At 29.3% G+C, this 11917-nt stretch overlaps 1 protein-coding gene across 1 annotated transcript in view; it reads left to right on the top strand.

The window, feature by feature from the left end:
* The first annotated feature begins 552 nt into the window (after positions 1-552).
* LOC142323746 (pescadillo homolog) overlaps positions 553-11917 on the top strand; it is a 32903-nt gene continuing 21538 nt past the window's right edge. The window contains exons 1-2 of the mRNA XM_075363914.1: positions 553-711; positions 8907-9140. Of these exons, the coding sequence (XP_075220029.1) occupies positions 688-711; positions 8907-9140 (258 nt within the window). The 5' untranslated portion in view covers positions 553-687. The remainder of the gene's footprint in view (positions 712-8906; positions 9141-11917) is intronic.

Genomic DNA, 11917 nt, shown 5'->3' with positions numbered 1-11917 from the left:
AAATGTCTTTAATATGTTATTGAATTGCTCCAGTATTCTAATTTATGATGATGCTTTCAACCAAAATTTAAAAATCTCAAAATTTGTTGAAACATAAGTTATAATAATTGATTTGTTTTTTTTTTAATTTCAAATTTTTAATGTAGATTAAAATTTGCCCCTTGAGTTTATTAATTAATACTCGCAACTACAAATCCTATTGTAATTATTTAACCACAACTTTTTTGTGATAAAAAAGTTAGGGGTGTTGAAAATGCAGTTTGACAGTCACTATGGTCTGATGTAAGGCAAAATCAGTTAAGTGCAGGCTTAACTCGTAGGATAATCGGAAATGTCAGGTATTTTTGTAAAATTATTCTACACTGCCAATAATTATTGGTATAATGAATATTATTATTTCAAAAACTGCATGAATAATAAATATATATTCATACATAAATTATTAACAATATTTTTAAAATATCCCGCTTGCAACCTTCGTTTCACTTTAAAATGGAAAGGTGGCGTAATTGTATTGCTCATGCGCAGATCAAAACAAGTGATGTCAGTTCAGCCAATTGGATGTAATTCTTTTCCTGGGAATCACGTTGCGAAGTTTGTGAGGTTATTGCACGTGCTGTAAGGGCTTTATTTCTTGTGATAAGAAATATTCTTTTAAAAAAGTAGTTTGAACTAATTAGGCTTAGAATGGCAGGCCCAAGAAAGAAAAAGGTAAGAAAATGATGTGATATTGTTTTAAATGAATTTGCAAAGATTGAGTTTCCATGTAGTGATATTTGCATAGTATAGAGAAGTAGAAGTATTTGGATAGTAAGTAGAATAGTAAGTGTTAATTTTTTACGGAAAAAATTCCTTTGATTCCTATAATGATCTCTTGATGTAAATTATTTTAAAGATTAGGTTTAGAAAGATTGTTAGACAATCTGCATTATGTAGTTTTATTATAATGCATTGTTAACATACATTAGGCTGGGTTTGTTTGTTTTTTTTTTTTTTTTTTGTAAATATTACATTGTAATTTTATATTGTAGAATGCCTACTCTATGAATTTGTTTACCTACGCAGTACCATATAACATTGGTAGTAAACTTTTGCTCTTTTTTTCGCAAAGATGCAAAGTTAGTGCTTTGCATTCCGTATGCAAACGTGATTTGTTTTGTTAGTAGTAAATAATAATAATTATTTTTCAAAAAAAAAAAAAAAAAATTGAAATCAATTTTTTTTAATTCATGGCCTAGCCATCCAGTCCTGAGAATCTGTTTTTATCATTGTAAAGGACCTCATAATTGGAATTTAGAGATTAATTCTCTATTTGCAGTTGGAAAAAGCTTTTAAAGAGGATTTAAGTTCTATTAAATTTTAGTTTGCACAGCTAAATTAACTAAAGTTTAATATAAGTAAAGTTTAACATAAATTAAACTATTAAATTATATGTAAGTAAATATTACGTGTCATTGGTTTTCTTAAGTAAAATAATTGAAGGTTAGACTCTCAAAAGAGTACGGTTAGTATTTAAAGAGTAATGATTTCCTGCAATCATCTAAGCAGCTGTTGCTGCTATAATCCTTGGATAATTAAACACACAGGGTTTCAGTCTTGCTAAGCTACAATAAAGAAGCAATTCCTGGCTATTGGATGTCAGAAGATACTAGCATGGTGCTATAGGTAAAACCAAAGACACTTCCAATTCTTTGGCATCTGCTTAAGAAAGAAGTAATAAAGGATAAATTAGATGGGAATAATCAACCCACAGAGGAACTGCCTCTGAACGGGATATTTTATTGAATCTGAATATAATCCTTAAAAACTATGCTCATGTTTAAAAGAAGGCTTTTCGTTTTGGTATCTCCTTTCAAAAAGAAGGTCTATTGTTTCTAACATATGCCTTAATTCTATTGGACTCCACTGAGTTCTGATGTGCTGTTAGTTCAATTTTGACAGTCATTCTTGAGTGAAAGAACCTTGTTTTCTTTCAAAATAATGAATATTCTATACTTGCACTCTGATTTTTTAAAATATTAGTAATTATTTATTATTATAAAATAATATAATATTAAATATATTTTTTGGTAATTTGTGATCTTGATGAAAAATCTTCAACTTTGTAACAACATTTTTTGCTAAATGCCCCAGTAAAGATTTAGGAATTCTATTACAACCAAAACATCTTCACCCTTTTTTAAATTTTTGCAAACATTGTATACATTCTTTCCTCCTCGAAAGGTAGTACCTGTCTACTAAGTTTGAAGAGGATTGGTCAATGGGATCCAGAGTTATACGACCAAATACAGCCCAACATACAAGGCGAAGTTCATATTTGTGGACTGCAGCACTTGTTTTGTTTGGCTATAGACAGAGATGGAAAATAACATAACAGTACAGTCTTGGCTTAGTTCTACTGAACAAAGTGATATGCTTGTCAATCTGTTCTAAGCAAGAAATGTTGTCCTTTAAAATAGGTTACTGTACTTTTTGGAAACTAATCTCTTTCCTATTAGAGTAATAACACAATTAAAAATATTAATTTACATCACTGTATTCATAAATGGAATAAATTTACCTGCAATTAATTACAATAATTTTATTATGTAAACGTTCTCACAAATGGCATTGTAGTTCATGGTATTATTTTCTAAGCTGGTAGTAATAATTTTGACATATTGGGCTATGAAATCACAACAGATTCTATATAACTGCGAAATAAAAAATTAATAATATTTTTTAATTAATTTAATAAATTATTAAATGATCAATAATGGGTCAATTCATTTGAAGTGTCCCAAAAAAAACATAAGCTGATTGTTTGACCAATTTATAAAAAACTGAAACTTACCTACTTGTTTCCTACATGTTTCAGGACTTAAAACTATTTTTTTTTTAATTTTTTATTTAAGCAGTATGCCTGTGGCGGCCATTTTTGTTACGGTGTGCACACTTATCTTTGTGATTGTAAGGGTTTATGAAAAAATATCATAACTAAAGGGTCTTTGAAGGATGAAACAAAAAGTAGTTTAATCATATTTTCTCAAGGTAAAAGATTGGTGTAGTGGTTTATTTACCTATCTCTCTTGTTTCTATGAGAAAATTACCAGTAAAGTTAAACATGAAAAATGGTTAAATTTCACTTTTGGTAATTTTTTCAAGAAGCAGCGATGGCATACACTGTTTGAATTATTTTTTTATTTGTAGGTATATGTTAATAGTTTTACCATAAATTATATTAATATTAATGGGTGATAATATTTATCTCTAAATTTTTATGAATTTTTGAAAACTAATTTTTAAAAAAAATTCAAATTCTGACTTTAAATAACTTTGATGGGACTGGTGATAAAAATCTCAAATTTGCACCACTTGCAATGTTTTTATAGATGTTTTTGGCAAATAAAGAAGTTACTTGTGTATCGTACTAATAAAAAGTTATAACCTCTCAAAAATCATGAAAAACCTGTTAAAAGGGATACCATTGTGACTCGCAAAATAAGTGGTCCAAGGGGGTTTCTTGCCTTCTTTGCACTTTACATTTTTTATATGTTTTTTATATTTAGCCCCTATGTTGTTTAAGTTGATGTTTTAAATATTTTTAAAATACTTTTTTTAAATTGTTAATGAATGATAGATTGTAATTTAATGGTAACTTAACCAAATACACTAATAACCTAATACAATTTTGATTCAGAAATGCTTGTTAAACTTAGCCAACAGAGATTTCAGTGAGTAGCGTACATCTTTTTTCAAGAATTCATTTTTATTTTTATTTTGGTTTATTTTTGTAAGATAAATTGTAGCAAAATTTTACTTATTCTTCAATGAAATAGCCTGTTTTTGTAGCAATGAATGTTTATAATTTAGTGTGGTTTAGTTGTGGTATCTCTTTTGATAATTCTCTTGAAATTGTGTGAGAACGACCTGTCACTGTAGTTAGTTCAAGTGATGTCTACTTTCTCAGGACTTTGCAGATTGGTAGTCATACTTTGCCGTGTTGAGACTTTTGAAATGATATACGTGGTCCAGCTGGGTGGAAAAAATGAACCTGCACATCGTCATTTTCGAGGCTAATATCTATCTCTTCCCTTATCCACCAGTGATTGTCTTACACACAAGCAATAGAGTCCTTTTCCTTAAGTGAAAGTTGTACAATGCTTGACACGGGATGGTCTTCATAGTCCTTGGACTCTGAAGTAAAGTAATATCTTATAATGCCTTCTGACACAGGAACATACTTGTAGCTTCTATTACCAATAACGCTTTCACAGCAGTCAAAACAGTTTTTTTAGAGTTTCTGAAATCTTAGCTATCATCTGATTTTATCAAAAATATTTGATAATTTTCAGCTTGTGATTAAAAAATGAATAGGTTTCATCAATGTTTAGTATCTGACTGTTTAATGGCCTTTGCAGGCTTGCCTTTGCCTTTGTAAAAAAATACTTTTGAAACAACACAAAGAGACCTTCCAGGAAGTAAATTTAAATTTGGAAAAATGTGTTCTTTAAGAGCTTGCTCTAATATTATTTGTCTTAAGTGGTTTTATGTGAAATTACTTGAAAATAATGTAAAATTTTAAATTAATTTAAAAATTTGCAAGTATAATATTATTAAGTAAAACTATTTATTTAATAAACACAGGATGAAATTTGAGACACTAAAAATGTGAACAGGTCACTGACTAATGTCAGACCTGATCAGTTTAACTGCAAAGCTAATTGATGCAACAAGCGTAAATGAGCATGTTACTACATGCGTTTTCCTGATGACTGGAAATGACTTCAAGTGCCTGTTATTATAACATGAACGCTGCAGTTGAATGGTTGAAACAAAGTCTATTTCAACTGTAGTGCCAAGAAGACAAGAATCCCTCTTGAAACACTTAATTAGTGAGTCAAAATGGTATCGCTTTTAACAGGTTTTTCATGATTTTTGAGAGGATATAAATTTTTTATTAGTACAATACCTAAGAAACTAATTTATTTGCCATAAAAATCTACAGCAATACTGTTATTGTACAAATTTGAGATTTTTATCACCAGCTCCATCAGAGTTATTATTTGAAGCCAAAATTTGAATTTTTTTAAAAAGAATTAGTTTTCAAAAATTCATGAAACTAGGGGTAAGTATATCACCATTAATATTATTTATGGTAAAACTACTAACACATACTTACATATAAAAAAATAATTCAAACTGTGTATGCCATCCCTACCTCTTGAAAAAAATTACCAAAAGTGAAATTTCACCCCTCTTCATGTTCAACTTTATTGGTAATTTTCTCATAGAAACAAGAGAGATAGGTAAATAAACCTTTCAATCAATATTTTACCTTGAGAAAATATGAATAAATTGTTTTGTTTTATCCTTCCAGAACCAATAGTTTTTTAGTTATGATTTTTTCCATAAACCCTTACATCACAAAAATAGGTGTGTGCACCGTAACAAAAATGGCCGCCACAGGTAAACTGCTTAAATAGAAAATTAAAAAGAAAATAGTTTTAAGGTCCTGAGACATGTAGGAAACAAGTGGGTAAGTTTCAATTTTTTTTGAATTGGTTGGTCAAGCAACCACTCTTGGGTCACTTCAAATAGATTGACCGTAACACCTTAATATCTTAACCAGTTTCATCCGCAGTTTCTGTAGAATTCTCTGGTAAACCAACAACCCTCAATTTCTGAGCCTGACTTAATTTCACTTCCATTGGCATTAATTTCCAATTTGTGTTCACTACCTGATTTCTCGTCATTGTCCATCCCTATAAATAATTATGCTTTCAATGGCATCTTCCATTAATGTATCTGTTTTCCAGTAAGATTTCATTATCTCCTGAACTTTTGATACTGATCTTTCCCAATCTTCTACAGTAGTTAATGAAATTGCATTTAATATAATGGATCTCAGTTCTGTTAATGACTTGTAGGACATATTGTGGTCTTCATTTTTTTTTAACTTGATTCCAAATAAATTCAGTTGGGTTAAAATCTGGGTGGCAAGGTGGCGATATAAGGACTGTAATTCTTTTGTTATTTAGTATTTCGTCTAATTCATATTGAGGTTCTGGGCAGTATAGTTTGACAATTTTTAAAAGTTATTTTTTTGTTAGATCTGGGTCATAGTTAATTTTATTCTTTTGGAGCCAGTTTTAAATATCTTTTATTCAATAAATTGGATGACAGAGGTTTACTTTTTTGTTTATTATGGTTAGGTGAATTACCTAATACTAAAATACAATTTGTTGATAGTCCTGGGATACTTGCTTTTCAATATATTTCAGAAAATGTCATTGTTCATCTTTTTATAATAATCTTTTTTTTTACAATTAGAATTGTACATTAGAAAAGCACAATCTACAAATCCCATGTACCCACCCACGTGAACCACAACTAAGTGGTCACTGACACTACTAACAAAATACCTGGTATATTGTCACTCTGCTAGCACATTTTTACTGTATAATGTGTATACACCCAAGTTTCATCTATGTATACAACCAGTCTCTTTTGGTCAGAACTTGCATTTTTTCTCAGATACCTAAGAAAGATTGCACATTTTGCAATTACATCATCTTGTTCACACAAAATCAGTCGGTTTAGTTTTACACCTCTTGAATTGAAAACCCATCGATTTTATAATTTTCCTTAGTGTTTCCCTACTAGTGGTAAAATTCAGTTACTTGCAACAAAAATTGTGTAATTTTTGTATAGTAGGTATTTACTCATAGAATTCAAAATATGTAAGAAATTCTCTTCTAATAAATCATTGATTTATTAGATGTTGAAATCATTGATTTCATATTTATTATGAGGAGAATATTTCTTTCTTTTTTTTTTTTTTGCGTTTTAATTTGAGAACCACCAGCCTTTGCTTTGTATCTGATTTTCCTGATGTTAATTACTGTAGACAAGCTTAAGTTTAGCATTCTTCAAGCAGCACATTCTGTTGCTTTCACAAGAGGCACCAATAATCCATTTTTTCTTGTCTGTGAACTTAATAACATTAACGTGAGACGACACGCTTTGCCGTGAAGAGGTTTACCACGTTCACTTGACATCTTTTAAGTAACTAACTTTTAAGTAACAACTGTTGCAATTTCCAATGCAAAGAACAGAATATATGTTTTTATTAGTAATAACATGTCTACAAATTACATAATGCTAATAAAATACATGCCTATTTTAAACTTTTAACCCATAATTATATGTCCATAATATTATTACGTAATCCAAAACAGTTGATGCAAGAAATTTATACTTTATTTACTTGTATATACTTTTATTTAGTTTGATATAATTCATCATGCTTGTGATTTAAAGTACATTGACCAAGAAAACAATTGCTCTTTATTACAAAATAACAGGGCAAAAGGTAAAATTCATTATTTATAAAAAAAAATAACTGTAATTGGAAAGAAAAACTGTTGTTTTATTATTAAACATTGAAATTAAAATGACATCAGTTAATTCATTAATATGAAATTAATGTAAATAAACCGTAATAAATAATATAATGTTATGTAACTCTGTCATGATATGCGTCTGAATCTATACACACAAAAAATAATGTTTAAAACAACAATCTAATCTCATGGTAGAAGTCGCAATTACTTTACTAGTACCACTGGGATGTACTATATGCAGCAGCAGTTAGTAAACTCTCCAAATATGCACTTCGCCTTGTTGACTTGTACAGTGGTTCCCAAACTTTTTCAAGTCACAGCGCCCTTTTTCAATTAAAATATTTCCATGGCACCCTGCCCTAAATAAAATTGTGACTACTCGTAAGTAAGAGATAAAAATAAAAAAAACTCGTGTATCTTCATTATTTTTATACTTTATTCACATTAAACTAATAGTTATAAATGTCTTGGTTCAATTAATTATGAAGCTTTTACAATATTTCATGGTGCCCCAGTGAAGAGTTGTGGCTCCCTGGGGCACTGCGGTGCACAGTTTGGGAATCACTGGACTAGTACATACATATATACATACAAAAGTCCTGACAAAAATACATTTTTTGGACTGGAGACAATGGAATAAAAATTTTTTTCATTGATTTTTTATAATTTATTTAAATTACTTTTTTGTTAAAAAATATACTTTCACGTTTTTATTATTAAGTGCTATAACTGGGAAAGTAAGAACTTTAATGTAAACATTTTATTAAAAAAAAACTTTAGTGTTAAAACAGACTATAAGAAAGAAAGGCTGTCGAAGAAACAGTTGAATTAAATGGAAGCAGGAGACTGCAATAACAAAATTATTTTTTGTTGGGAAAGACTGAAATTATTCATCATAGATGAATAAGCTATTCAATGTAGCTTGTTGCTGAACCTTATGTAACATTGAATTGTGCAGCACTTAAATAATATAGACTGTGGATAAATTGGTAAATGCAGTTTATTGGGTAGGTTGTGTACTAAAAAATAAGTACTATTTTTTATGTTTTGTTGAAATGTTAAAATTATGGAGAAATGTCTGTGACATGTTCAGAGTTGAGTACATTTTTTAGTAATAATGTATATATTTCGCATCATTTTTATCACACCACCATTTACTTATTTTTTCATATGAAATGCCAGACTTTTGCTCAGTTATAGTTACTTTTTCATTTTCATGATTAATGAAAACTGAATTCTGTAGTTTGTACAAGTGCTAATCCTGACCAGGATTCAATTCTGGAGCCTTCTGGATATAAGATAAAGATGTCACTTTGGCAAAGTCATTGGAAGATTGATATCCCCTCTGTTTTAATGAGAATCTACTATATCTAGTAAAGTTTTATAAAACAATGATGTTATTTTAAATTTAGAGTTTATAATTAATTAAAAATTTAATAGTTTAAATTATTTTAAATCTGTAATGTAAATAAAATTTGTTGGATACAATTCATTTGTATTTTTGTGTTTTTAATTTTACAGTTTAAATCAGGAGAAGGAGCAGAATACTGGTCACGAAATACAGCCTTAAAAAAGTTACAACTTTCATTAAAAGATTTTCGTAGATTATGTATACTAAAGGGTATTTATCCAAGAGAACCAAGGAATAGAAAGAAAGCACAACATGGTGATACTACCATAAAAACTTTATTTGCAAAAAAGGACATTCAATTTTTAATGCACGAACCAATCATTTGGAAACTTAGAGAATTGAAGGTATATTTGTCAAAATTATTTTTTGTTAACTATTAAATAATCAGTTTAATCTAATTTTAAATAAAGATAGTGTACTTTTAAGGCTTTTATTTGACTCCCTTATAAATATTTAAGAATTTTATATATTTTTTTGTACTGCAATTTTACACATAGCACAATGAAAACCAAAGTGCTATTGAATGATAATTAAACTGAACAGAGTAACCAATAAAGAAATATTTATTTAATTTTGATATGTAATCTAACTCAATAGGAACATGTTTTAGAGTAGTTAAGTGTTTCAACCTGTAGGTCTTATGTGAATTGCAGTTTGATATAGTTACTTTCAGGGATGAAAGTAACTGTATCAAACTGTAGATATTATTGGTCCTGTTATTCTGGGCCTATAGATTATTGTTGAAAGTCTTGTAAAACATTTTTGACTTTTTTTAAATTTAAGTTCTCTTTTATGTGTTTACTTAATTGAATTTACAAGAAATTGATTTTCTGTCCATCAAGGCTTTTTTTGTTCGAATCTTTACAAGTCATTAATTTTTTTTTATCTTTTCTTCACTATTTATAAGTTTTTTTTTTTAATTTATAAGTTTTTTTGGTATGTTATGACAGCCATAATGGTTGTATTGGTTGTAGGCAACTTAACAGATGACAAAATTTCTTTTCAAAATGACAGTCGTTCTTAAAAATAAGTATCCTATGGTCCAAGTTTATTGAGGACACTGAGGAATGAAATGGTTTCCTGTTGTCACATCACCAACCCAAATTCACTGGTGCATATTAGCATGCCAAGTGCGTGTTCAGTCCTGTAATTGATGCTTTCAGTTTATTCACCACAAGAACTGGTTGTTTAATGAATATCATTATTCTCTGAGAATGTAACTGATTAGTTTCATATGTACCTCAGATGCTTACATGTGTGCTTATGTATGACACAGTCATAGGAAACTGTGAAGATATTGTAAAGCAATAAATTATTGTACCCTTTTCTATGGGAAATTATACATTATTTACACCCACTGCTGCTACTCAAACTAAAAATTGTGTTTAACTGTTTATGTTTAATTAATCAATACTGTATTTGTTAGATTTTGGTGTTAGAGAATAATAACGTTTCTGTTTGTAACTTGCAAGAAATCCGAAGAAAAGACTTAGATAGGAATGTTTATTACTTAACAGTTTGTATTAAATTACATTGATAATCATAATTTTTGTTTCCTAACATGCGATGCATGATTTTAATCTGTTTTTGATGCTGAAAATGAATATGAACTCAGAATCTTTCTATCGCCCACCATTTCTGAAAAATTTGTAAATTTTAATTAAAGGATTTTTTTCAATGTATAGTTGGCATTTTAAGCTCCTATATTGTATTTTGTTAGCTCATTTTTTATTGTTTAATTTTTTTAACAATTTGTAAGCTGTAAATAAACAATACTAGACAATGAATTAAATCCTATCATAGTCACATATTATGACATCATATCTAATACTGAAGAGTGAGCCTTCATGGACAAGATTAATCATGTCTCTGCCGGTCAAAACATGTAAACACAGCTGAAAACACAGCTGTGTTGTTTGTGTTAAGCACTGGATTTAGGAATGAATTAATTTTGTTCAGTCTTATTACTGTCTTAAGTTTATTAACTGTGCAGTGTCATAATGCCTTGAAATTGTGAAAATGAAGTGGATGCTTTTTGTTATGAATGTGGTGAGTTTACCGTGAAATCAAATAGAAAAAAAACATTAAGGTTTAATTAAAAAAAGCATAACATTTGTACTTTCAGTGTAAAATTGGTTATCAGGGTAAGACGTGGGCTCCTCATATAGTATGGACTAATTGTTCTGTGTATTGAAGTGGATGGCTGAAAGGTACATGGAAGGCTTTACCATTTGGTGTACGTATGGTTTGGCATGAACTAGAGGATCATGTAACTGATTGTTACTTTTGTTTAACAAGTGTGTCTGGAATTTCTAAAAAATCTAAACATACTGTAAAATATCCTTCATTGCAATCTACAATCAGGCCTGTACTTCATAGTGAAATTATTCCAGTTCCTGAGCTACCTGTGAATGTATGTTTTAAAAGCACCGATGAAGAATCAGGCAGTACTGAAGAAGACAACAATGATTTTAATTTTGAATTATTTTCTAATTTGCCACATCTTATATCATGAGGTGAATTAAGTGACTTTGGTAGGGATCTAAATTTATCAAAAAATCAAGCTGAACTGTTACGATCAAGACTGCAAGGTTTAGATTTACTTCAAAAATACAAAAATTTTGGGCTTTCGAAGGTGACAAAAAGAACTTTCTCAATACTTTATTGATGAAAATAATTTGGTTTATTGCACATATATTGATGAGCTTATGTTGCACTTAGGACAAGTTCATAAACCTGAGGACTGGTGCCTTTCGATAGATTCGTCCAAGTGCAGTTTAAAAGTGGTTCTACTACACAACAGTAACAAATATCCTTCGATACCAATCACTTATGGTATTAATTTGAAAGAGACGTACGATATGATGAAAGATGTTCTTTAAAAAATAAATTATATAAAACATAGCTGGAACATATATAGTGATTTGAAAGTTATAGCTATTTTGTTAGGCATGTAGTTAGTCTATACTAAGTACATGTATTTTCTTTGTGAATGGGACAGCCAAGCTAGGGGTATACATTATGTTACCAAAGAGTGGAAGAAACGAGACAACTTAACTCCAAATGGGAAAAATATTATTCCTGAGCCTTAGTTGAATCCAAAAAAATATTTTTACCCCCT

This window comes from Lycorma delicatula, chromosome 4, assembly GCF_047948215.1.
Source record: "Lycorma delicatula isolate Av1 chromosome 4, ASM4794821v1, whole genome shotgun sequence".
In the NCBI taxonomy this organism is placed as follows: domain Eukaryota; kingdom Metazoa; phylum Arthropoda; class Insecta; order Hemiptera; family Fulgoridae; genus Lycorma; species Lycorma delicatula.
Note: the sequence above shows the minus strand (reverse complement) of the source record. Positions and strands in the feature narration are given on the sequence as shown.